At 47.7% G+C, this 27,965-nt stretch overlaps 1 protein-coding gene across 3 annotated transcripts in view; it reads right to left on the bottom strand.

Annotated features, from left to right (window-relative positions):
- Nucleotides 1-27,965, bottom strand: part of MYO18B (myosin XVIIIB) — a 196,215-nt gene that overhangs the window by 151,231 nt on the left and 17,019 nt on the right. For all 3 annotated transcript variants that reach the window (XM_073312543.1, XM_073312542.1, XM_073312541.1), the window contains 6 exons: nt 27,574-27,750; nt 26,169-26,367; nt 23,478-23,620; nt 20,714-20,814; nt 16,737-16,800; nt 2,960-3,104 (listed from right to left, as the gene is read on the bottom strand). In XM_073312543.1, coding sequence (XP_073168644.1) covers nt 2,960-3,104; nt 16,737-16,800; nt 20,714-20,814; nt 23,478-23,620; nt 26,169-26,367; nt 27,574-27,750 — 829 coding nt within the window. The remainder of the gene's footprint in view (nt 1-2,959; nt 3,105-16,736; nt 16,801-20,713; nt 20,815-23,477; nt 23,621-26,168; nt 26,368-27,573; nt 27,751-27,965) is intronic.

The following is a 27,965-nucleotide window of genomic DNA, read 5'->3' as shown; positions in this document are numbered from 1 at the left end:
AGAGCATTTTAAAAAATCAGGGTGAGTTTCCCCCAAGGTCCTGACGGTTACAAACCTTCCCTTCCCCCTTCCCAAACAATAATCACTCGATTAAAACAGAGACTGCACCCCTCCCTACTCTACAGCTGTTACTCAGAACTGTGAATGGATGGGCAGCATTTTTTAAACAGGACGTCTTCAGGAGCAGCCAATTAGATGGACAATAAGAGCCGCCCATCATTTCTTCAGAAGACTATAAAGGTGCAAGTGATAGAATCCCTCAAGGTTCAGTGCATACTTCATCCACTAGTTCCCCAGGGTTACAGACAAGCTTCCTCTGAAGCAGAGGCAAGGTACAGTGCTAGATGGACCATTGGTCAGCTCTGATACAATAAGACTGCAATGTTTCTATCACTATCCGACTCCCTGGGCAGTGCTGTTACCTATCTGCCTGTGTAGCTTTGTGCTAAGTTCTTTAGTTTTTAAATGAGGGGTCACTGTTTCCAATTTTGTCTTTTGCTGGGAACTCTGAGGCTGGAGGATCCTAGTCCCAAAGGACAGGGAGAGCTCAAATCAATGTCAGACATGTGTCCTTGCTGACTAGACTTTGCTGCTCTGTAGAGAAATAGAGCTAACAGATTTACCAAGTGGGAAAGGAGTGGGGAGAGGGAGAGAGAACACACTTGAGATGAAAAAGTTCATCCTTTTAAAATAATTAATAAATGATGAATGGCATAAATTACCCTGAGATGTGTTATGATATGTTGCAGAGACTTCTACTGATGCCTATGGCTGATTTTAAAGCAACCCATTATTAAACCCCTATAAATTGAAGTGTGTAAATCATGTGTGGCTGTCTCTAGAATAGGTTAGAACACAGCTTAAATACTTCATTAGGGAAAAGACAATTTCTGTATCCAAGTAGTAATGATGTCTTTATAATCTTCCTTCACACTGTTACTGTTATAATTCAATTACATGAGACATTCTAGAGAAGCTAAAATAATCGCTAACTGAACCTGCAGCTCCACACAACCACCGTAGGATACTACGAGCCAGGATGGATAATTCCTTCAGTGACCATGCCTCTTCTCTCCCTGGAGCACTGGTAAAATGCTAAGGAATGACAGGCACAGCAATTTGGGGTGAGGAGGAACAACTACCTTCATTGTCAAAGACAAAGGCCATAAATGTGAACAAGCTCAGTGAAGACAATTCATTTCCATACATGTGTACCGATCCTCCCAAACTTGGCAGAACACTGGAAGGGAGACAAGAGGCAGTGGGGTTAGTATAATGGGTGGGTCTGGCAAAACCTGGCTGAGAGAAATAAATGGGATTTCTCTGGACCACTTGATGGTACTGATGGCTGTGTTTGGTAGGGTGCACAAGGAAGTAACACATTCCAGAGAATTCCTCCAGTAGCCTTTCTTTGTGTCTTCCCCTCCCCTGCCCCACAATCAACATTCAGGTCCCAAATAATTAACAAGGAACTCCCACAAATGATGAACCAGTGGCAAAGTCTTCCTAGTAGGTGTTACTTCCTGAATGCTTAAGTCATGTGATGTGGCAAACTGCTGGAGATGTACGGGTCAAGTCCTCAGCAGGCGTAACTCTGTGTCGCTCCCCTGACTCCGGTACTGAACTTCCATGGGGCTTTGCTGATTCACAGCAGCTGAGGACTTGGGCTCCTGGTTCTGTGCACCTCACAGGTTTGTAACAGAAGGCAGTACATATTTCATACTCCCACTGCTTTGGGAATGGCATGTTTCTGGAGAAAAGTAACGTATACTTTTGAACATGCCTAGGAAAGGGATGAATGATGGGACTAGAAGTAACTGTCTAAGGTATAGGCTATGCTACTATCCAGAACATAAAGTCTCTGAACCCAGGACACAGTACAATGGACTCTTTAGGCCTGACTCTTCACTCACACAAGTTGTACACCAGCACGATGCCATGGATTTAAACTGTGTGAGGGGAGAGTTGGGCCCTGTACCAAAACCTGCTAACTAACACCACAATGTGGCTGATTATCTAGGAGTTGCTATGGAGATCTCCAAAAGAAATGCCTTTGTTATCTCTGGTGACAGGTTTCAGAGTGGTATCTGCATTAGGCTGCATCTAGCTCACGAAAGCTTATGCCCAAATAAATTGGTTAGTCTCTAAGGTGCCACAAGTCCTCCTGTTCTTTTTGCTGATACAGACTAACACAGCTGTTACTCTGAAACCTTTTCCCCTACTGTTTCTCACACCTTCTTGTCAACTGTTCAAAATGGGCTATCCTGATTATCACTACAAAAATTTTTTTTCTCCTGCTGATAATAGCCCAACTTAATTGATGAGTTGGTATGGCAACACCCATTTCCTCATGTTGTGTGTGTGTGTGTGTGTGTGTGTCTTCCTACTGTATTTTCCACTGCATGCATCCGATGAAGTGGGTTTTAGCCCACAAAAGCTTATGCCCTAATACATTTGTTAGTCTCTACGGTGCCACAAGTACTCCTCATTCTTTTTGTTATCTATAATCTGTAGCATGCAGTTTGTGTTGAGCCTTATCACCCCGGCCCAGCTCGTAGCCCTTTGTTTCTTTACTTTGAGACAGTAACACCTGTTCAACCCCCTGGTAGCCAATGAAGTCAGGGAGATGGCAGGATGATCATGTAACTGAGAGCTGAAGTCTGTCTCAGTTCAAGTGACAGAACTCCCACCTCCACCTTGCATTCCTGTCATTGTGACCTCACAATTAAAAAGCAGGAAACTCACAGAAAGACCAGCACACAGAAGCAGAGGAGGAATGAACTGAAATCTAGTTAGACTGTAAGGTGTGGTCTATGCAATCTAATTACAGCTTTTTTTCTCAGGTCAAATTTTGTATCTGTCTGGGCTGCCTTCCCCCTCCTCTTCCCGCTGCACAAGCAGCAGCCTGGTAAGAGTTGTAGGAAAACAAGGAAGACGAGAGGTGCAAGCACTCCTTTACCTTTACATGCCCCTGCTGCTCCCAGGTGATAGATCCCTGCTAACACACGCCAAATGGCAGTCTGCTCATCCACCGTGATTCCCAAAGTCTCCATAGCAGCTTGAAGCTGGACAAATGCCACAGAAGCCTTCTGCTTCTCTTCAGTCTAAAGGGGGGTGGAGGGGAGGGGGAGAAACAACAAGAGAAATGTAATTGTCTCTAAAGTTAGAGCAGGGGATTCTTGAAAACACAAATACTCAGACTCAACCCTGGTGGGAAATTAAAAAGGGTACCAAGAATGCCAAGAGAGGAAATGATGGAAAATTACTAGCGATGCTCGAAAATTTCCCATCCAAACATTTTTCCTTCAGAAAATGTCCTAAATGAAGCTTTTCATGGGAACATGTTGTTTTGGAGAAAATTTTGTTCTGGGTCAAAAAAACTGAAAAAAAGAATTTTGATAAGTTTGAGAGAGAGCATTTTGATTTTCCACTTTGAAATTACTTCCCATTTCAAAATTTATTTTATAAATAGTATAAATTATAATATAAATATTTTAAAAGTTGGAAATGGAACAAAACATTTCAATTGTATCTAAACAAAATGTTTCAATTGATCCAAAATGAAATTTTGGGGAAATTTTGAATTGTTTTTATTTCATTCTGAATCAGAATGAAAACCAATTTCAAAGTGGAAATTCCAAGTTTTGGCAAGCCCTAAAGATCGCAATTAGCCTGGTATGTGCAGAGATGCCATCTGAGTAAACCTGCCCTGGTGCCGAAGGAACTTGTGCTCATTCTCCTTCCCAGGCTGAAGGAGGTTCATATACCCAGCACTTTGCCTGCTAATGCAACTGCACATTTAGTCCTGCCTTGGGCAGTCAGGTCTCATTCAGTGCAGGAGGGACAGGCAGGAACGGTGGCAAGCCCAGGGCAATTCCTGCCGACTTGGATTTTGTCGTCGGTTTGGTCTTCACCTCAGACTGGCTCTGCTGCCAAACACAGCGCAAACTGGGCACGAGCGTTTGAATGGAACGTTGCCGCAAGCACCAAGCTCAGCATGTTAGTGATTCCCCCTAGAGCTGGAAGATGTCTATGCAGATTCAAGCAGGCACCTCGAACACTAGGCATGTAGTAGAGGCCCTGGTGGCCCTGGGCTGGCTGGCTTCACTGCTGAACTGTCAGTTTGCTAATGTTCAGAGCATGGGAAAGCACATGCGGCGTGTTTTGTGGGGAGACATTGCCAAAACTTCCCATCTGCCATGGTGAGGGATGGGCTGCACATTGCCGTTCTGAATCTCAATTCCCACCAAAGACCAGGACAGGCCTCAGCCAGGGTTTGGCTGTAGCCCATCACAGCAGGAGAGTGAGAAAAGAGTTACAAGTGTCAGATCCGGATCTGGACTCCAAAATGCACTTCTGCCGCTCAGGGGAATGAAGCTGTAAGGTTTTTATCCTTGCCCTTCTCTACTCAGTCCTCCAGCCAGCCGCACTCATAGCTGTGCTAAGACAGTGCCTGGGACTGGCCAGACACCTTTGAACCCAGCACCATTGCCTCTTTAGTACAGGAATCTTCACCACGGTTAATAGACCCTTCAGAATCCAACTACCCTCCTTATATGCAGCTAATCCTACTTATGCTCTTCACAGAGAAAGAAACTGCTGTACCCATCTTTTTTGAAAGGCTCCTGGTTGCTGTACATGATTAAAAACCATAGATTTGATTTTGAGTGGTGCTGACCACCCACTGAAGTCAATGAGAGGTGTGGTATCCTTGTGGAATCCCGTCACTGGAGGTTTTATAGGTTAGATGAACACCTGTCAAGGAATGGTATAGGTCAGTGGTGGGCAACCTGCAGCCCACACCACTTCCCGCAGCTCTCATTGGTCGGGAACGGTGAACCGCGGCCACTGGGAGCTGCAGGCGGCAGTGTCTGCAGACGGTCAATGTAAACAAACTGTCTCACAGCCCGCCAGCGGATTACCCAGACGGGCCGCAGGTTGCCCACCACTGGTCTAGGTATACTTGGTTCTGCCTCAGCACTGGGGGCTTGAGAACTAACCAGTAGTGATTGCTGAGAGGTAAGCCATCGTGACTTGATGACGGTTGTGATGGGCAAACAAAACAAAGTCCCAACCAGTAATATCCGTACTTGGGGCTAGATTCACAAGAGGGACTGAGCCGCCTAACGGCCCCCTTCGGTGTCACTGGCATTCACAAAACCACCTCTCAGCTGCCACCTCACCCTATGGGCACCTAAATTCCCTTGGTGCTTAAGTGTCCACCAGTGAAATCCTGTAGGCACCTGTTTCTGCCAATGGGCATGTGCAAAGGTATCTAAGTTCTGACACCACTGACCTGCTCACCACGTAGGATGGGTCTAAGCCCCAGACAGATTCACAAGTGAGGCGTTCTCCTCGCTAGCTCATTGTGGGGCCCGATGCCATATGCAGGCTGCAAGTCCACCTAACCAGCACCCCTGGAGGAGGCGTGCTGCAGCTGCTCCTCTTATACCCGATAGCCCAGAGGTGAAGGTATTCACCTGAGGTGAGGGCGGCAGGTTCAAATCCCCACTCTGCTTTATTCAAAGCAGAAACTCGAACCAGGTCTCTCACCTCCCAGCTGAGTGCCCTAACCTCTTGTCTGCTGGGTCTAAGGGGGCAGCACCTCCACCCCCATCTGACCTGGCCTGGGCACCTAATTCCATGCATGGGTTCACAACGATTGGACTTGACGCAGAAATTGATTCAGGGAAGTCCAACAGCCTGTGATACACAGAAGGGCCAACTGCATGATCACAGTGGTCCCTGCTGGCCTTAAAAGCTATGAATCTATGGGGGAAAAATCATCGACTCTTCTCAGCACAGTATCTGCAACTGGGATTTGCAGAGAAGTGAAAATTATTATGATTAGTTACACAATTATTATTAAATATATGTGTTACCCAATTCCAATGCTACAAAAATTGTAATTTTAATGCACAGTTAGTCACAGATTTTAATTAAATGTTTTGTGTGATTGTTTTAAACCCTGTATTTAGGAGGGATGGTTACTGATTTAATGATTTAATCAGCTGATTTATATTTTCATACAATTTATATAATTCTGTATGTTGCCACAGCAATTTGGAATCTAACCATCGGACTTCTCTCTTCTTGCCAAATACTCCAGCCTGCTGTTATATCAAGTCAGCTAAATTGCTTCAGCCTACCCACCAGCCTGAACTACACCCTTATCCGTTCATTTCCAATATGCTATTTGCCCTGTAGATCTTATTTCCATGATGCACTATTAACAAATAAGACAAACCTGAATTCCCTTTCCCTGTTCCAGAAGTTAAATCTAAGCAGGAGCTTTATTGTCACGAACTGAGAAATGGACAAATGCCAGAGCCTCGGAGAAAGTTATATTTCTATTTTTCTGACGGAATGAATGGCAAAAAATCCACACTGTGATGAAAAACAGAGAGTGCCACAGAGGCACAGTGCGAGCTGCATTCCATGCCCAGAACCGGGAGGAGAGACCGTTAGAATGTTCTCATTCTAACGCCATCACCAGGTTATTCTGGCTCTTTCTCCAAATAACAGAATCTACTGAGGATATAAATCTTGGTTGCCAGTGAAAGATTGAGTGAGTGAGTTTCCAATGCAGATTAAAGAAGCATATAAATAAATGGTGGGTTGGCTTCTTGCAGAAATGAAATAGCTTTAGCAAACAAAAGAGACACTATCTATACACACACTCCCAAGGAAAGTTCATTCCAAATAGCAGCAGCGTGGGACCAGATCAAAATAATAAAATGGCCCAAAATCTCAGCATGACAGGGCCAGCATTGCTGTATGGGGAACCATATTTTATATCCCTGTTCAGGTCTGTCCACTGTCCAAGAAGTCAGCCAGGCAGTCCTCAGGGACCGGCAGAGGCTGGGAAAGCCATTTAGAAGGGAAACAGGAACAACCCCCCACCCCACCCCTCGTCACTTCTTGCCCAGAGGTGGCGAGGTCCCCCAATGGATGCAGCAGGCAGGGTTCACATGCAACTGAGTGACCAGGCTCCAGCTCCTGTCACCCACAATGAAAAACTAAGCCCCAGTGACCCAGGATAAGCACGGACTGGATTCCCTGCAAGGGCCGCTTCCAATGGCAGCAGGCAAATGGGTTTCAAGTAGAAAAATTTGGGAAAACAGGCAGTGCTGGCAAGTTGTAGGGGAGGTAGCTGCTTCCCTGCCATGAGCAGCAAGAGGGTGCAGCAGCTCACTGGCTTGGAGCAACCCCAGTATTGTCCTCTTCCACCTCCACCTCCCTGCTAGAGAGAAAAACCCCCAAACAGAAAACTGGGGAGAAGCTTCGTGAGCAGTGAGCATTAAAATAAAGCAAAGATCGTGGGCTATTCATGAGCACGAAGCCCCTACGTTCTTTCTCACCCCTTTGTAGCTGTCAGACCCATGTCCCTAGTTGTTAGGATCCTGGGTGGAAGTGGGCAGGCACGTGGGAGTCAGGAACTGAAGACAGGGGTCAGAGTCAGTATCGGGGTCAAGAATCAAACTGAGGATCAAGCCGGAGTCAGAGTCGGGCCGAGGGTCAATACCAGGGATCAGGGCCTGTGCTCGGGTTCCGGAGGTTGATCAAGGATCAGAATCCAAGTCAGAGCTCCAGGAGCAGAGAAGCAGGGCCATCATAGCAGCTCGCTCAGGAGCCATTTTATTGCCTAGACACTTTCTGGTCCACCCCATAAGCTGATATAGGATCAAGGAGCCAATTAGGGATCGCTAAGGCTGCTGCAGGGGCTCAAAGCACAAAGACAGGCTGCTGGAAGCGGGGGTGCAGGCAATGGGAAGAATAGCAGCTTGCATATGCAGTCACAGAAGCTAACCAGGAAAACTTCTGTGAGCTTCCTTTATTTCCATATGATGATCTACTAGAAAGTGCCTACTACAGGCATCCGCAGCTTACACATTAGTGTATTAATTCCATTGTGTCAGCCTACAAAAAGCTTCCCATGGCACTGTAAGTATCATTCTCCACTCCTTCCTGCCCCCGCAAGAAAATCCTGGGAGCAAAGCCATTGGCTGCCTGTCTCATGTCAAACCCCAGAGAAGGGCAGGAGAGCAGACTTCTCCTTGCTGCCACCATCCCACAGCTGGTTGCAATCCTCCTTTGCTCCAGTCCTTATTAAGTTTCTAAACTCTTCTTTACCCTAGACTGTCAGGCCAGGTTCATCCCAGTGCAACTCTGCTGAAACCAACAGAGTTGCACCAGGGAGGAATTTCGCTGGTGCCTCTCTCTTGTTACAAAAAAAAAAAACAACCACCACCAAACCCCTGGGAGAGCCATGCAGATGCTGGTGATGTCACATAACTTTTCCTTTTAAAGAGGATTTTCAATCCAGACACATGCAGCCCCAAGGCAAAAAAAAAAAACCACTTGGGAGCGTCTAGAGGGAGCGCCCCTGCCTTGGCAGTGGATAGACTGTTTGATCTAATGGGTCTTTGTGCTGCTGTTGCCTATGATAAGGCTACTGATGAGAAAACCCAGTTAAAGTCTGCCATTTTTCCAAACATGTGGCTGGAGCTGGGCTGTCTTGACTAGAGAGAAATCCGTGATATGACAAAGGAGCTGGTAGAAGGAGAAGGATGCAAGGCCTTGAAAGCAGAGAAGAGAATACGAAGTAGACAGACAAATTACTGTGGGAGAAAACAAACTGCAGCAAAGAGCATCACTGGGACTGGTATAAACAAACAGCAGGATGAACAATAATTCAAGCACACGTGTGAATCATTCTGTGGATTAAATAAGTTTCAAGTTAAATAAATCCATGTTCCAGTGACACTGGCTTTGCTTCCGACACGTGGACATTCACATGTGAACTTTATGAAAATAGCCATCATGGATCCCTGCAAGTTTCATGCAAAGTAACACTTTGAAGGTGACCATCATCCAAATTATGATAAAAAATGGGAAAAATTCTTCAGTGCTCCAGATGCAGCCTTTAAAGTTCTGCAGTTCTGATGGCAACATATCTCTGTGATGATCAGCCAGCAGGTCAGCCAAGATTTTCAAAATCGCTCCGTGATTGTAGATACCCTCTTTGAGACAACTTACAGGGGCCTGGTTTTCAAAACGTGCTAAGCACCCACCCTCTGAAAATCAGGCCCACGGAAAGGTGTCTCAGACTGGCCATTCAAAACCTGAGATACCCCAAATCACCAGGCACTTTTAGGAATCTTGGCCATTGGCTTTCTCATTGTACAAACTATAAACTGCAGGAAAGGCTTTAGTTAGAAAAAAGGGAGTGGCGGGGAGCTGTTGGTGGTTTTTTTAATTGACTTACTTTGTTTTATTACGAGATTCCTGTAATGTAGTGTCATTTCCCCTAAACCCAACCACGGTTTTCAGAAACAGACTCAATCTTCAGGATTTTATGCAAGTCAATGCCTCTGAAATACCTGATGCCTCATTTCTCTTTCAATCTGCCGTGTTTAGCATAGCATGTTGCAATAGCATGGCAACGCATCATGTCCTTTGGTGCAGTGACCGGCTGAGTGGCACAGCTGGGGTTTTCTCTCCCCGTTAATAAGGCCGAATTATTTAAAAGAGTTTATTCTCAATAGGCAGGAAACTTGGAGGACCTTCCCCTCATTCCCCACACTTAATAATCCCTACATGCTCTGCGAGATCAGCAAGCTCGGCAGCTTTCCCCACCGGCGCAGAGAAACAAAAGCAAAGTCAACCAGTTCTGGTTCTTCTCTCTCCTTCTTAGAGTGGCTTCATGGGCATGGCCAGCGCTGGGCTCATCAGAAGCGAATCCGTTTTTTTCTAGAGGTTTATACCTTGGCCATAAAAAAACCTGATTTGTGCCATGCTGTGAAGCGCTGCTCTGCAGCCAATGCGTGGAAGTTGGTTCAAAGTGATTTTACTTTGTGAAAGCCACCATGACACTAAGTGCCCTCTCTACAGGTGACATTTCCCTGGGCTCCTTCTCCCTCAGAGCAGAGGGCAACACAACCCCTCCAGCTGGCTTGCTTGGTTGCCCGTCCCATTGGCTGTGCTCTCGAAAGCAGCTGTGAGCACAGTCACTGTTACAGCCCAACAGCACCAGGCCAGCTGGCCAAGGGCAGCGATTCTGGTTCCCGGGGCGTTTCAATATTTTGACATTTGGTTTCAGAACCAAACCAAATTTTTCCACGTTTCCCACAAAGCAGAACTTCAAAAGAAGTAACGTTTCAGAAACGCCAACGAATGGTGATTCTGAAAAAAAGTATGCTCCCCAGGCCCCCAGCTGCTGAAAGCAATACTCAGTTTGCATGGCAGGCTACCCCAGAGCCCTGAACCTCGAAGCCCTGGGGTGCCCAGCAGCCCGCCAGGCAAGCTGGCAGGGAACCAGGCAGACAGGGCTCCGCCACCCCTCTACCTGCAATTCAATGAAAACTTTTTTCACAAAACATTTTGGGTTTGACAAACTGGCATTTGTTGACAAAACTCTGCTTCACCTGAAAATTTCTAAGCAGCCCTACTCAGCTTGCAATGGACACTGAGGCCAGGGAATCAGCAAGGGACTGCAGTGTATAGGCTAACTTTAGGGGGCTTTACCTGGAGAAAATGCAAAGTTCCCTGAGCGTTTAATGCCATATGACCATGTGCAGCCGATCTCATTTTGTTTCATACCAGTTCCCATCACTCGTCCATGGAGCTGCACTGTAACTTTGCAGGGGTTGGCGTGAAGTTTGGGTTTCGTTTGCAACCAGAAGTTTTGCTTTGAATTAGAACAGGTTGGGATGCAGGAATCAAGACCAGGCAACCAGGCAAGATCAGAAACCAGCCCTAGGGACTTAGCCAGTCTTTATGTTCACTTAATAAAACCATCGTATTGATTCAGGGTAGGGTCACATTGGGAAAGGGTTACAACCAGCCTTCAGATGGCTCAGAGGGGAACTCAGTTGCAGGATACAGCTCTGATTCCTCCTGACTTCATGGGGTATTTAGTTCTTGGTCCCAGGGGATAGCTTGTGAATACTTTCCAGGCTTCCTCCCCTGAGCTGCAGCTTCTGCAGGAATCTCTGATAAGTAGCATGGTGCCACATGCATGCTGCATGGCTCTAGTCCCTTGTTTCAATGTCACCCGTTAGTCTCTCTCCATCTGCACCTCAAGAGCAAAGCAAAAGCTTCTCCGTGTTCGAGGTCACTGCAGTTCAGTCCCAGGGACAGGAGGATATACTGGTGGAAAGGGATTTTCACAGATATATTTAATAAAGACATAGATGTATGCTGTAGATGGATACGTACCTATACCCCACATATATACACATAGCTATAATCTCAACAGGAACTGGCAGCCAGGGAGCTAGTCCTCCCTTGTTTTAGCAAATATTTTGGAAACTGACCACAACACACAATAAATCAACCAGCGCTAATTGGTGCCCAATTTCAATCCCTTGACAAATGATCCCTGACGTAGGCTCAGAGTGCCACCCCGTCCAAAACACGTATTATGCACAATTCTGAGACACAAAACTCCTGTTTTACTGCCCAAGAGTTTGCCCAGCTTTTGCCTCCCTACAGTCTCCCCAGAGAAACTCACCTTGACACAATTACCCAGCTTGATACAATCCTCCTTTTACTTCAAACATGTCAAAGCTGGTTACCCCCAGTAAGGATAGCTGTGTCTTATATTTTAGGCAAACGTATCATGAAGGACCCATACAAGCACAGCGGGCTCCAAATAGCTGTGTTTACTGGATATATACAACAAGCATGACTTAGCTGCATATACATTGCTCTGCCATTAGGGTTCTGGAGGCTGCTAAAACCCAGAACATGGTGAGCACCACTAGAGGGCTCACTAGCTATTTAAAGAGATGCTACCCTATTCCCACACTCTACACGGCCTCAGGTTAGGACTTTCAAAGGTGCCTATTGGAGACCCAGCCTACAAATCTAGAGCACATTTGACATAAGCCATTTCTGAGATATCTCCAAGCAAAAAAGGACTCCGGGTTTTTATTCCATTGATAAAACAGCACACAACAAAACAAGGTCACGCACATTTTCATTTTTATGCTTGGCTAATTCAAAAACAGCCTAATGGATCTGTCCCAAAGGAAGAGTCACCTTTACATTGAGAACAAGCACGGAGGATTTCAGGCCAAAGGGTACATGCCTGGCATAAGAGCTTATAATGAAAGTGTCTTTCCAACCCTAACAACTGCATCGCTATCATAAAGCTGCACTGTCTAGAATGGTGCAATTTGTTTTCAGCTCACCCTGCTGCAGAATCTAAAAATAACCCTGCCCCGCCCTCAATTGCTAGGGGTGGGTGTGAAGGTTTTTCCTTTTTGTTATTAGCCCCTGGGTCTGCCACACGTAGTACGCAATCAGCATAAATCCGTGTTGTTTCCTTGATACCCCAACGGCAGTATTCACAGCCACCACAGAGAAATATGAAGCATCACTGAGGGAGACGTCCTGTCTGCTTCTCCTCCAGGACCGTGCTAATCTGAATAGGAGGCACAATATACGCCCTGGCTTGTGACAACAGCCAGAAATGCAGCTGGGCTTTGCTTCATCCACATTAGGACACCAGCTGTCTCGCAGCATGCACCATTGCAGAGCACAACCCAGCACATCCAACCACTGGGCTGGCCACTGGAAATCGGGAAGTCCTTGGTACCTAGGAAGTCACCGCTCTGTCTGAGTCATGCCTTTGTATTGGTGGCTCAGCCACTGTGAAAGGAACAGGAACTGCCTGGGGAAATGGCTGTTGTGACTTTCCTGCTAATTTCTTTTCCACACCCCTGGGCACGCCTTAACTCTTTATGCAGCCAGGAGCTGAGCAGCTGGAAGAGGCCTCAGGGAGCTCCGTCTGCGTAGAACAAGGCAATATCGTTTCAGGAACAGATCCAGCTCCAAACCCAACCAAAGATCACACGGGCCATCTGGTGGTGCTTGGCAGTGGATGCTCCTGCAGCCCAGTCCAAGCCTAACATCTCAATTTGGTTTAAAAAGGGCCTTTTGCAATGCAGGGAAAGCTTCCCGACTGATCTCACTGACCAGGAAGTAAAGCTGATGGAGAGGATGTGCATTTCTGTTTGTCTTGCCACATTTGCCTGTTATCGGAGATCACAGACCCCTACACACATGCACCTGGAATGGGTCAGAGATTAGAAAACCCATTCTGCAGTGCACGAGTTCCCACTGCATGGTGGGCAGCATGTCAGCCATCTGCAGATTAAAGCTCTCTAACAGGCACCGACACCATGGACCACACAGCATCTGCAAATGCTGCTGCAGTCCAGCAAGCCACTAATCCCCGGATTGACTGTCCCAGATAGCACGAACTGGCAGAGAGGCTCATTAGAGCTCTGAAGGATCCAGTAGACTCCTTGGATGCATTGCCCAGAGATTGTCAGACTCCTGCCTGCATTTCCAGGGAGATTCCTTGCATTTTAATTCTTTTCACTTTGCTGATTTGCTAAGACTAAAGAAATGTGCACACTGAAGAGTTCACTGATGGAATTGAGGCAACATTAGCAGGCTGGCTTAAATATGCACCATTTTCATTTTTCTATAATGACTGTTAATTAGGTCACTTTCCTTCATATATTTGCCACATTAACAGTGCTAGGGAGGAAGAAGTGAAACCTAAAGAGATCAGTGAGTGGGAGAAAGGAATAAAAAATCCCCCACTTTGTAATGAAAGACTTCAGCTAGCACAGTGAAGAGCATCATATATCGGTTTTGTGACACAGGCGTCAACTAAAATGTAACTCAAGAAGCCCTTTGCCTGGTGCAGCGTCTCAGAGATCACAGCCTGAATCCCTGTTAATCCCAGGGGCAGCAGAGCAACAATGAAGAAAGGAGAAAAGAAATACCCCAACCCTGTGTCCTTTCCTTGTCAATTTCAGATTCACAAATGCAGGTGGATCCAGCTCTCCCCACCCACTGCTGCCAAAGATACACTGCACCTACGGAGCTGGTCAGTCACTCGCATCTGCCTGTTATGCACTGTGGGGCTGAAAAAAATGAGCCAGCAGCACTAGTGAGAGGAATTGTCCACAGGGAGGATATCTGCAGTTCTATCCAAATCTGGGCACTCTGGAACAGAAGGAAGGAATGATGAAAGAAGGTCATTACGCTGGGAAATAGGCAGCTTCCATTTTAACCCTGTGAAAGCTGAGCTCGTTGCCTGGTGCATTAGCAGTGATCAATAACAGGCCGTGCCCTGCCAAACCTGGAAACTCCACCCAGCCTGTGGCCAAGGGATCAATTGCAGAGCAACTCATTTGTCTGGCCCTTGGATTTGATTAACAGCTACATAATGAAGACTGAAATTTGAATTGTACCAAAAGCTGATATAACCGTAAATTGCTGTGATTCAATCCAGTGCTTTGGTAAAATGCCTAATACCCGCAAACAGCTAAAACTAATAAGGAGCAGATGATGAAAACCAAGTGTAGTTCTAGCCCCTAAAAATATTATTCTGATGTTCTCCGAAGCATGATCTCACCCATCTGAGAACTACTGTCGCAAGGAACTATCAGGAATTATTCACACATACTTAGAACAGTACGTTCTGTCTGATTTAATTAAATCAGTGATGTTAGAGGCCGACATATTTCCTTAAAGGTGCTGCAGTGAGTGCCTGAATTTCGAAATACAAGGTTGAGACAAACTCTAATCCAGCAGGATGCTAGACTGCTCCACTACAGACACCAAGAAACCAGTGGCCCACAATCCCCCAGTCTCTGCCTGCTCCCTCTGCTTCCCTTCACCAGCCCTCCCTCAGATCAGCTAGCAGTGCCTCCCGGGTACCCACTGTAAAGCTGTGCTAAGGAATTTCAGCTCCTTCACTTGCACTGTCCCCCACTGCACTGCCTCATCCCTCACCACCCCAACAGAGCTCAGCATAACCCAGCACAAGACAAGGGCCGTTCTGGAGCCTGTCGCAGTATCTAGCACTGGGAGCCAAAATGAGAAGTGTGTGTCAAAGTCACTGTGTGCTCGGACCCAGGGGACAGCTCCAGACTGGGGGGTCCCAATCACTGCAAGATCTTCTACCTAACTAGCCAGCCGGATGCCAAGGCGCACTGCGTTACTACAGCTATTACTGCTAGTATTTACTATTGACATTACCAGTGCGGCTAGGAGCCCGAGCCAAGGACCAGGACCCAGTTGTGCTAGGTGCTGTACAGACAGAGTGAACAGATGAGCCTGTCTCAAGGAGCTTACAAGAGAAGAGATGATAGATAGATAGATAGATAGATAGATAGATAGATAGATAGATAGATAGATAGATAGATAGATAGATAGATAGATAGATAGATAGATAGATAGATAGATAGATAGATAGATAGATAGATACTGCGAGGGGAGCACTCAGAACCAATGACACAGTATCCGTCAGCACGATACCCAGTGCTCTCAGCACACCCGGGGCTAGCCATTGTCAGGTTTTATGTACGCGTCCTGGTAAACGAGAGTTTTACGGGGGGATTTGAAGCAGGTAGCTTAGCAGGGGATTATGGGAAGCTCCTCCAAAGTACGAGGGGCCGTGTAGAAGCAACCACAAAGGTGCCTGTTGAGAAATGTACCAAGTGGATGATGGAGGCTGGCACCGCTGGCTGATCAGAGGTGGGAGTCGACGTTCTGGTGTCATGGTATGGGTCTGGGACAGGCCAGCAGCGAATCAGGCCACTGGAGACTCCATTGTCACCCCTCTCTCTTCCCACAGAGCGGTATGAAGAGATTGGGTCTTGCAGTCCAGAAAACCATTTTCACACTATTTAACAAATAAACTCAGCTCCTTCTGACGCGCTCCCTGGCTCCTCGCCTGCTCTCCTGTGCACCCAAGCTAATGACACACCACCCACTTTTCCATCCATGACTGAGAAGAAATGCAAACTCCATCCGAATTGGGAGCCAGTGGGAGTGACAAAGGCACTTGTTCTTGAGCCTCCCAAGAGAGACAGCTGTATTTTAGAGAAAATGTATAGTCCATCCATCCTGAAATGAACTGTCCATTCAAGGAAGGAGGTGCTGTGCAAGTAATTCAGAGGTTTTTTGCTCCCAGGATTTGGTTCAGACCCCTGCACCCTAACTCTGAAATTGAGAGGTAGAGCCAGTCCAAATTTTTCAATGAAATGTCTTTTCATCAGAAAACGTTGAATCACTAAAAACAAAACTTGCCATGGAAAAGTGTCATTGTCAATGAAAATGTCATTGGGGAGGTTTCTCAGGTCCAGGATATTTCTGGTCAGAGAGAGAGAGAGAGAATGGCCAGTAGCCCTGAGAGCACTCCCCTGGGATGCGAGAGGCCCAGTGAAAGTCCTGACTCTGAAGCAGGAGCACTCGCTCTCTGGTTTTTATACGAACGTGGAACAAAAACAAATGTGGAAATTTAATTTTTTTTTCACAAAGCCAAATTCTTGTTTTCCAGCCGGTCTATTCAGGAGCCACATTAGGTTCAAAATGTCTCAGGGAAATTCAGGGTCTGTGCATTCCACACATCACATGATGACCCCTAAATTTCCTGTTTAGACCTCCATGACACTACATGGGAAGGGTCCACCTCGGCTGGGCAGGTAATTTCATCTGAGGAGTATTGCTCTGCTAATGCACAGCTGACAAACTCTCCACCTGCAGCATATTTCTAAAACCAGAGGAAGTGTCATTTCAAAGGTTCATGCCTAGGAGCAACACTCTTGTCACATGGTGCATCGGAACAAAGCCATGCACACCAAACAGCGCTGTACAGAACAGTCCAGGGAAAAGCAATACAGGCAAAGCAGGAGGTAATGCCCTACCTTCGAACACGGCCCAATTCCAAAGGAGTTGCTCTCAGCCATCTGGTGCAAGTGCAGCATCGTCCTGAAAGCAGTTATGAAAAATGAAAATTAAACCACACCTCAGTGCTACCTGATCAGTCTTATTGCTCTCCAGAGGGAGCAGGATCTGGTGCACGAAAATGTGACCCAATGCAATGGCACTAAGTAGTGTTCAAAGTCACCGAAGGAGCTTGGATAATCCAATCGCTCCGCTGAGAGAGAGAGAGCATGTCTCTCTCGAGGGAGGAGGGCATATTAAACTCATGTTTTCGGGTGTGTTTCCTAAAGGCTCGTGCTATTGGAAATGCTTCTCTGTGCCCTTTTCGAGATCATCAAGCCCAAAGGAGTATTGCAAACTTCACTCTAGAAAGGCCTTCACTGGCCAGCAGTTTCAACTCCTTTCGCCAAAGCAAATTCTCTCCAATTCCCATCTTTGTTTCCTGATTTCTGAGTGCTAGTCCCCCCCTTGCAGTCCATGCTGCATGCACAAGATGTGCAAACATACTTGACACTTCCTTTCCCTCCCTTTGGTAAGTAACTCATTGGGTTTGGAGGCGAGGTGATTAATAAAGGCTCCTAGCCATGTACGGGTTTATACCTCCAGTCCTGCAATTACCAACTCCACAATACAAATCACATGCTAGTGAGCTATTCTGTTGTAGTGTGAATTCACTACCATGCTGTACGGTATCGCACAGGGTCAGCATTGCAGTCACAACCCAGCTTTGCAGATACGAACCAGGGTGCCCACATGGTTCCGTGAAAGGGAGATGGGGAATTCCAGGAACCACATGGGCCAACTAAAGCAAACAGAGCTCAGGCCTCCTGGGTTCCAGGGCATTTGTTCCTTGGTGTGTATGGAGCGCTGCAGGTACGAGGGGAGATGGCCCTGCCAGTGGAGTCAACAATCAGTGGGACTATTTCTGTAGCAGAGGGCGAATTAACTTGGGTCGGGTGCAGCCCAGAGTTATTAGGTGGGAGGTGAAATCATTCAAATAAAATGAAAAGTGACCCAAACTGGCATCCAGAATTCAATTATTTGTGTGTGTGTTAAACTGTTAACTGAATTTTTTGGGAATTATTTTTCATTTTCTTCTGATTCGCCCAATCCTGGTTTTAGCCAAGATGCAAAAGCGCCAGAAGTCTCCTGCCCGAACCTGTTCTCTGAAGATTTCTCGCTCAATTGCACACTCAAATCTCTGAAAGTGATCACTCCACACCCCGGAACCTTTAACGTTTGCCCACTTCCCCTAAGAAGACACCCGGAAACAAACTCCCTATAATACAATGCCCTGATTTCTGTTGCTTATGTGTCTTTGTTGTCCAATCTCATTCTATCAGACAACAGATTAACAAACATGCCAAAACTAAAATCAAATGCTGTGTGGGGAAATCATTTCATAGGTATTCTGCTCCCTCTGCTGGGGAAATCAGAGTCCCTCAGAACGGTTCCAGAGCCTAATTCCCATCCCCTGACTATATCATGTTGATTTGTCTGATCCTACAATTCTTGTTTAAAGTCTCCCTTATTAGCCCATAACAATACATCTACCTCTAACAATAGCCTGGTCAAGGACAATCCTGTCAAAAGACCTTTACAACAAAGCCTCTGCCAGACAGATTTTTTTTTTCACCTTCTTTATCAGCACAGAAGTGTTGTGCTTAGTGCAAGGTATCCAGGATGATCTGCACTATACATTCCAAGAATCTCTGTTCTGTATTCATCCCTCATCACAGAGAACTGGAAAACGCTTTCACAAAGCACCTCTTGAGTATAAATAGTGGGGGGAACAGGGGAGCCTGGAAGCAGATCCCAATGGTCTAACAGTTATCGAACAGAAAGCTATGCAGATCTGCCAGCTGTGTCCATTAGCAACTCTGTGACTGAGGAGAAACATCTCAGAATTGGTGGCTTGACTCTTCTGAAGCCTGTACACATTTTGTGCATGGAAGCGCCTATCGACCTAGCTGGCTATACTCTCGATTTACACCCAGGTACAGAAGAGGAGAATAAGGCCCACTCTCTCATTGGTGTAATACTCCTTTGACCCATATTTCTAAGTGCGTCACTTTTATCTAGCATCTCTCTCCACACACACACACAGAGCTCCCTGCCGAAACCTCATCACGTCTAGCTGTTGAAGAGTCTAATGTATCCACCCTTCTGTCTTGGGGATACATCTCGTTATTGAAATGGACTTTTTGTAATAATAAAGGGACATGGAAACCACAGTGCCCATCACCCAGCTGAGAACTGGTACCTTCAAAGGCACTGGGTCATGGTACAGCTGACTACTAATGAATGTCGGAGGAGCAAGTGAGGGGAAATGTGCTGTAGGAAATATTGATCGGGTGCAAGATCTCAGTCTCGTGTGCTGAGGTTTGCAGTGGTGAGGTTATATTTGCAGACAGTACTGCACCTCCACAAGGGATGACCCAAGTGACCAGCACACTGAAATGTTGTGATTTGTAGCCTTTTTTTAAAACTTATACCTGAACACCGTTCTCTGAGTGTAATCAGAGGGGCTTGCACAATTGGCTAGAAGAGTCTAAATGGACCTATGCAGCGAAGATCTCCTCCTGACCTGCTATACTGCAAGATCGTAACTTCTGTACATTGTTACTCAACCGGCAGCTACTGGTTAGAGAACATGAGTTCGGCCTCTGTCTCCCACAGCCATGAAAGGATTTTCCTGACATTCCCTGAGGAATGGCTCCTGGACTCAACCTGTGGAATATTCCTGCAGGAGCTGGGAGGAAAGAACTGAACTGCTTTTCATTCCTCTCTCTGGAAAGGGACGGACTGTAAGAGAGGGCTGAACACACACATCACTGCCCCACAATGGCAAAGAAATCGCCCTCTTCATTGGGATTCAGCTGCCAGTGCAGGAGAAAGGGAGTCCTTCGGGTTAGTCTGACCTCTGGGCCTCAGCACTGCTTGAGGAGCTAGCAGACCTCAGCCCTGACAGGACCCCAGCCCAGGGTCTCCTCCAGCTGTGCCTCTCTCACACAGGTTTATTACCCCGCACAAGACACAGCAACAGATTAGCACCAAGATCCTGACCTCCCTTGGCTGGTGTTTTTCACCACATAATAGGGACTGTTTGCCAGGAAGTGCTAAAAGAGCCTATTTATTTAGAGAGGCTCATCTTTCCCTGACTGGTAACCCAGCTAGAGAGACCAATAGCTCTCAGCACAAACAGAAACAGACAGGAGAGAGATTGCTAGAATCCCCCCTAGTCCATACGTGTTTCTCACAGGCTCCATTCTTGTCTGGAAGCCTCTGAACAGAGCCTTGTATCCCGCCCTACTGTCCCCTCCAATGCAAGAATTAACTAGCCCTTTCCTTGCCTGCTGTCCTCTCCCACCCATCACTGCCTCCTCCTCGCCCCTCGCTATGCTGCTGCGCATTCTCTGGCGGCCCCCGTGCATTCCTGTGGGTTCGTAATCGATCCCGCCCTCAGCAAACCTCCTCCATGGACTTACTTGGGTGCACTCAGGATCGTAGAAATGTGGGACCTCAAGAGGTCATCTAGTCCAGTCGCCTGCACTGAAGCAGGACCAAGTATTATCAAGCCCATCCCTGTCCAACCTGTTCTTAAAAACCTCTTTTGGAAGCCCGTTCCAGAGCTTGACTACCCTTACAGCTAGAAAGTGTGTCCTAAAATCAAACCTCAATCTCCCTGGCTGCACGCGATGACCTTGCTGAGGTTGGTCCCATTGCTGTAGGGAACAGTTTGTCCCTCAGTCTGTCTTCATGAACCCGTCCCCTGGGGAGGGTAGATATTAACACGTCTCACTCCCTCACCCCCATCCAAACTTGTTAGACCAGTCTGTGCTGGATGCGTCACTTCAAGTGGCCCCATCACCATGGCATCTAGCCATGAGTGCATGGCAGAAAGCTATTGCACACAGACACACCAGATTTTGTCCCACACATGTGGCCTCAGCCATACCTGTGAGCCATGTCCAGGCCTGCCAGCATCTGAGAAAAGACACTGAAGTTGCTCTCTCCTTCTGGTTGCTGTGCAACACGGACCCTTTCCAACAGCATTGTCTGGCAGAGGAAAGAAAGAGAAGGTCAGCATCCACTCCCCAGCCTGCAATCCCCGCCCAGGGCCAGCCGAGCCCAGAGGCTGTGAAACCCAGACTGGCTGGGAATAGCCAAATGACCATCGTACATTGTGACAGCAGGGGTTCTTTACGCCAAACGCCCATCACTGGCCACATCAGAGTCACCGAGGAGTGAGCCAGACCCACAGGCCTGGGGATAGGATGATGCCACCTGGATTTTTTACATATTTTGTATTTGGACAAAAGATTAAAGCTTTTGAAAATGGATTATTTGAGAGACTAAACTTTTCTCTGGGTTACACCCGCCCAACACCCCTGCGAAGTAACTGGTGTAACTGAGAGGAGGATTTAGCCCAAGGCATGAAGGGGTAAAACTTTCAACAGCATGTAAGGGACTTTCAGTGGAACTTGGGCTTTACATCACCTAGGCGCTGTTGAAAACGCTAACGACCACTCAAATGATACTTTCCTTTGTATCCCAGGGACAGGCAAACCATTCCAGGACTGGAAATGAGCCTGAACCAAACTCTTTGACCTTTATTATTTTTTATGGCTGAGTGCTCCTGCCTTTGCAGCTGAAGCGCCAACCTACTGCAAAGAGCCAATTCTTGTGATAGTTTCCCCATAGAGCTGCAGATGATTATCCGCTATGCAGTGCCAGAGAGCAGTGCATGTTCAGATGGCTTGGACACATCTCCCCACACACTCAGTGCTGAGCCGAGCCAAGCCAATCCTGCCAGCAGAGAGGGGGTGCAGCCTGGCAGCTTCACCATCACTGCTTACTACAAAGACTTGCTCTTGGAAATCGGGGACCCTCCTGGTCAGTGACTCCTTGCTGCTCTCCCCTCTATGCTGGGAACAGCCTTCTCCACACTGCCGTTAACTTCCCAACTCATCCACAGTTAGCCCTGGCAACCTGACCTGTACACGCAGGAAGCCAAGGGGGGTTATGTTGCTACATGGACACCTTGGTGAGTTGAAGGGAAAAGAAAGACAGAAAAGCCTCCACCTGGAGCGTCTCTCCATGCACACAATAACTGGCCTTTTTCAAACTCAGGGATTCAGGGAATTTAATCTCGGAAGAAGAACTGATGCAGCGGATTTCCGGGAGCATTAGAAATGGAAATAGTGAGAGAGCCAAAATCAGCCTTGAGCTGCACCAGGGGTGTCTCTTCTAGTCTGCCCCGTCCCAGGCGGGTGCAGGGCTGGTTCCCTTCTTGCGGCTCAGCAGAGGGGCCCAGCCAGTGCACTCACGGGAATGTTCCAGCCCCGAGGCAAGGTCTGCTAGCTCTGTGGCAGGGCCAGAGCCGTAGGAAGCATGTGCCAGTGACATGCAGGGAGTATTTGCTGCTTGATTCTTGGTCCCTGGGATTCCCACCCAAGCAGCTCAGCTCCTGAGAACAAGGGCAGAGCTTTGCTTCCCTTAACGGCAGTGATAATGAAAGCAGATAGAGGCTTCTGTTTAATTTCACGGTCAACATGTACAGTGCTGCTAATTAAATGCCAAATTATAGATTTACTTATGCATATTTCACACCAGTCCCACTCTGCTGGTCTCCCCAAGAGGAGGTGGCTGGTTACTGGCTGCTGTGGGGCCCAGCGGCGTCACTGAAAAGCTCCTGCTTAGCAGGAATTTGGATGACCTAAGTCTAATGCTGGACAGATGAGAGACGGGGGACACAGGCAGGGCCGCAGCTGACATTGTCCCTCCTGGCAGCAAATAGGTAGAGCCATTTTCCATTAAATACACAGAAACCAGCTGCCAGTCAGCGCTCAGGCCGCCGCCGTCACCCCAGGTTCTGAGGTGCTTTGGCTTGTCTCAGAGTAGCGGAGAATCCAGAGCCGCGGACAGCGGGTACAGATGTTACTTGTTGCCTATTAACTGAATGTTCCACCAGGACACTCCTTGTGGCAGGGGTGGCCTTGCTCTCAATCCATTTTTTAATCAGCTTATTTTCTCCAGGGTTCATATTCCACAGGACAATGCAAACGCTTTCTGGTTTGTTAACCGGGTCTGGCAACACTCCCTCGGCATCGCCTGGCACTAAGTACTGGACTCAAAGCAGGGACTCCAGTTCTAACCATGGCCCTAGTGGCCTTGGGCAGGCTGCTCCCCTCTGCCTTGGCCTCCACACAATGCTGACCCGCCATGCAGGGGATTGCCAGGGTTAAGCAGCTGACACCAGAAGAGTGCTCTGCAAGGACTCAGTCTGATGATGACTGTACCAACCATGGAGTGAAGGGGTCTGCATGAAAAGCAGCTGACCACCGCTCTACCATGCACATGGTCCAGGAATAGCCCCCAGAATTCTCACACCCCGTTAGACCACAAGTAAGGGAGAAGTTTTATAGAGATGCTTTACTGGGCAGCACTTGCATTCCCCTTTACCTCCTATAAACCTCCACCCATTCATGTCCCCAGCAGGAAACTCCGTGCATTTCCACAACTGCTGGACAGCTGGGTGACCGCGGGGATTACTGTGTGGTGCTGCCAGAGAGGACCAACCCTGCACCTGGCATACAAGGACACCGAAGAATTGCAGTAGGTCTCCTTTGGTCACTTGAGCTCTCCCACCTTGCCAGTGGAAGAGCCTGGCACTGTGCAGCACCTGACCTGGATGCGGTAGCAGGGACATGCAGCGTTACCTGGAGGTGAGCAGCTGTTATTCGGCCTGTGGCGTTGAAATCCAGCGACAAGACCATGGAGAAGCGAGTAGAGGTGCTGTTGTGACAGGTGGTCACTGTCCCAAAGGCTTTGAGGATTATGAACATGGCCTGAATCTTCTCCACTGCAAAAATCAAAACAAACAATCTGGTCTGCAACAAGCTGGCTGTTACAGAACATTGCATGCTTGCCTGGTTCGAATCCCAGCTCTCCATCTCCCTCGGCCCCAGTGCGACAGCTATACATGGCTGCTGCTATCCCAAAAGCATTCATGTTCTTCGCTGAAAATCAGACCCTCCTCCAAGTCACAACTCCCAAGGCCATCTCTTTGGGTCCTGCACTGATGGGCCCACAAGGCACAGACTCTCTTAGCAGGGAAGACTGTGATGACACTGTGGAGGTTGCTGGCTCACCATTCTGTTTATCCCTTGGGAAGGCCTTCATTTTTGCATGCCAGGCCATTGGGTAAACCTAGATCAGAAAATGTTTAATTTATTTATTTATTTGATTTTAAAAAGTCATCTGTAGGCGCCATCCAGGCTGTGGTCTCCTGCCCCAGCAATCAAACAATACAATGTAAATGTAGACCAGGGACTATCCATAAATGGAGACATCTCAATCCACACCCTCCTCCACAGCCTTACCAGAGGGAGGAGAAGAGATGCTGGAAAGCCTAGCAAACCCAGGCTCTGGGGAAACGGGGTGAGGGAGCAAATTCTAAAATCATTCCAAAATGTTACTGCGCCTGGAGCATTGGAGACAGGCACACTACACATGTAGAAGGGATAAATTAATACATATTCTTCCTTTCCCCTTTGTGCAAAAAAAAAAAAAAATTTAAAAAAAAATGCAACCACACAGTGTCAGGTTCCACAGCCATCACGCTGCAGCTGAATCGACTTCACAGTCAACGGCCAGGAGAGCACCCAGAACCTCATGTATCAGAAGCACTGGCTCCGAGAACCTCTGTTCGTCAGAATGGTGCTAGGACTTTGCACGAACAGGAACACAAAGGTTGGGGGATTCCACTCGCATAACTGGAGAGGACTGTCCGGCCCTTTTCATTCCTATCTGTGATCAGTTCTGTGCACACATGGGAGAAGTTCCCCATAAACATCCACACAGAGCCACCTCCTTGCCCTCCTCCTCTGCCCTGAAGTCTGCAAACCCTTGGCGTTTACAGACCCATGTGGTTCTCACTGAAGTAATAAACTTGGTGATTGGTTCAGAATAACTAAGTGTCCTGATCTGGGAAATATTGTCCAAGGTAAAAGTAGACCTGAAAAAGAACCTAGTATTAACACTAATGAGCTACTGCTCCTGGGACTCAATACAAAGGAATTATCCTTATTACATTCCATTCACATAGTGGCTGTCACATTTATCCAGTTGGAAAATATAGTTTGTTAGATTTCAGCTTTAACAAAATCTCATCAGCACCTTGGTAAATTCATAAAACTGGCCCATACTCACTCTTGCAGTATGCTGAGCCCACTGCTTGCAATGCTGAGCCAAACTAAAATTAATTAAAATGATCTGTATTATGGCAGCACCCAGCAGCCCCAGTTAGAGACCAGGCTCCACTGTACAAACACAGGAGAGGCCCCTGCCCCCAACAGCTTACACAGAAATGTCGGGCTGAAAGGGTCCTCCAGAGCTCATCAGGTCCAGGCCCAGGCACTGAGGCAGGATTGAGTAAATAGACCATTCCCGGTAGGGGTTTGTCCAACCTGTCTTTAAAAATCTCCAGTGACGGGAATTCCACAGCCTCCTATGGAAGCCTGTTCCAGAGCTCAACTATTCGTACAGCTAAGAAGTTTTTTCTACTAGCTAACCTCAATCTCCCTTGCTGCAGATTAAGCCCATGATTTCTTGTCCTAGCTTCAGTGGACAGGGAGAACAATTGATCACCCTCCTCTGTATAATATCCCTTAACATATGTGAAGACTGTTCTCAGGTACCCCTCACCCAGCCTTCCCCCATAACTCAGGGTTTCTAAACCTGGTATCATTTTTGTTGCTCTCCTCTGAACTCTCTCCAATTTGTCCAAATCTTTCCTAGAGTGTGGCACCCAGACCTGGACACAGTACTCCCACGGAGACCTCACCAGTGCCGAGCAGAGTGGGACAGTTACCTCCTCTGTCTTACATACAACACTCCTGCTAATGCACCCCAGAATGATCTTAGCCTTTTTCACAGCTGCATCACATTGCCGACTCATATCCAGACCCCAGAGCCTTTTCAGGGGTACTACCCTCTAGCCAGTAATTCCCCATTTTGTAACATTTGTGCATTTGATTTTTCCTTCCTACATGAAGTACTTTGCACTTTTCTTTATTGAATTTCATCTTGATTTCAGACCAATTCTCCAAGTGATCAATGTATGTATTGGACAAGACACAACAGGTAGACAGACAGATGAGGAGCACAAGTGCAGAGGAGTGTCGTCTCATTGTTCTCCCCCAGCCATTCGTCTGTCAGCACCAGTTGTCTCTTGATTTGCACTTGGATTGGAAGCTGTTTGGGGCAGGGACTGTCTCTTTGTTCTGTGTTTGTACAGCGCCTAGCACAGTGGAGTCTTGGTCCATCAGTGGGCTCCCTAGGTGCAACTGCAATACCCAGAACAATAATCTGCAGACATAGCCACCCGCTGGCAGTCTCCCCAGCTGTACCTGAGACTCTGTTGTCCACGCTGCGGGCGGCGCCCACCAGGTATTCCAGAGCACTCTGGCAGCAGGTTGTTTTCCCGGCACCGCTTCTCCCCAGGGGCACAATCGCCTGGTCCTGCCGGTGCATGAGCAGGTTCCAGTAGGCTCTCTGTGCCACGGAGCTGATGTGAGGGGGCATGCTGTCTCGCTTCCCTTTGAACACCTAGAGACAGAAGGGCCGCGTGAAGGAGCTGCTCTAATGATCTCGCTGAACACGGAGTCGCCCGTTGGGGTTCTCAGACATGAAAGACTTTGAAGGTTTAACGTCAAGCCTGTCTGTTTCCATTCAGGCTGCGCTTTGTAACTCCACTGGGCTTCCCAGCAGCAGGCCCTTTCACCCTCCTTCCCTGAAGCACCCCCACCCCCATTGCCTTGAGCCTGGCTGACGCTCGGACTGAAGAGACGGACAGTTCCAGGTGACAGGATAGGAGCATGCAAGCAGAGAGAGCCCACTGTTAATGAGCCCATTTGTTAACGAGCAGCTGTGCCATTAACGGGATTCCTCCCCTCTCTGCCCCTTCATGTCACCCACTGGCCCAATTTCCTAGAGCTCTGAGAAACTCAATTCCTGTTTTGCAGAATTTCACAGTTTCCTCTCCCTTTTCAGCGCACACCTCTCCAAAATACATCGCTTTCTTTGCAATTCCAGCAAAACAGCTCTTGTCTCACTCAAATTAGGCAAGCACACTCTTCTAATGAGAACAACCATCTGAAAGGTGAAAGAAAAGGCCGGCCCCACTCAGCTTTTGCTTCGAAATGGGTCCGCTTTTATTTGAAAAGTTCATGTGAATTGGGCTTAGTTTCAAGTGCCTGATGCAAGGCAACCTCCCCCCTTGATTTTTCATGCAGCTTCGCATTTCACGACGGACACGTCTCACCCCCACTCAGTTTGCTCTGCCCTGCCGTACAGAAGGACCCAGGTTCTGATCCCACCACAAGAAGGGAGGAGGCTCAGGTGTGTAAATCCCATGTGGGCTGATCAGAAAATGGAGCCCTGTGTGCTGTTGTCAGCCGATACAGAAGCTCCTATAGAGCTGAGCACAGCTCCAGCTTCCCAGCCCCTTCTCTGTTGTTAAGATGGGTCCATGGCACCACCTACTGGACACTGATGGAATCCACGGAATTCTCCTCGGAAAGGCCGCCAGGGAACAGGACATTCACTGAAGATCACTTTCCAAACTAAACAAACAAAACCCTCTACAGCGCTTCTAAAATAGCTCCCTGTGAAATACGTGCCATAAACTGAGCATTCAATGGTGTGAGATTTGCAGCCATCTTAAATCCAAGCCCGGGAACCCATCTACCACATCTATCACACCATCATGTAGCCTCTGCATGAGACACGTCACAGGGCCAGCCCACCACTTACCTTTCCTGAGTAGCTAGCAGTGGCCCAGCTGGGCTTGAGTGCAATCAGGCTGGGCCCTGCATACGTGTTGCAGAGCTGGGACTGGTACCGGTGCTGGAGTGTGTTAATGACGCTTGATTCATTCAGACTGAGAAGTGCAGCAAGATCTTCCGTGTAATCCAGTTTGGAGGGATTGGTCTACAAAAGATAATGCGTGAGAAGCCGATTGAAGGGCCGGCTGTGCTGGAGAGACTCATTTCCTTCCTCGCAGTGCTCAGCTGAGAACACTGATAACCTGGGAAACCTAACATTTCTCCAGTTCAATCCAGAGTTTCCTGTGATCACCCTTGGAATGGGGGGAGGGGGCCCAGTTAGAGACCTCACAAGATGGGACTCCCTGGGGCAGAGAAGAG

The sequence above is a fragment of the Lepidochelys kempii genome, chromosome 15, assembly GCF_965140265.1.
Source record: "Lepidochelys kempii isolate rLepKem1 chromosome 15, rLepKem1.hap2, whole genome shotgun sequence".
NCBI classification, from domain to species: Eukaryota; Metazoa; Chordata; order Testudines; family Cheloniidae; genus Lepidochelys; species Lepidochelys kempii.
Note: the sequence above shows the minus strand (reverse complement) of the source record. Positions and strands in the feature narration are given on the sequence as shown.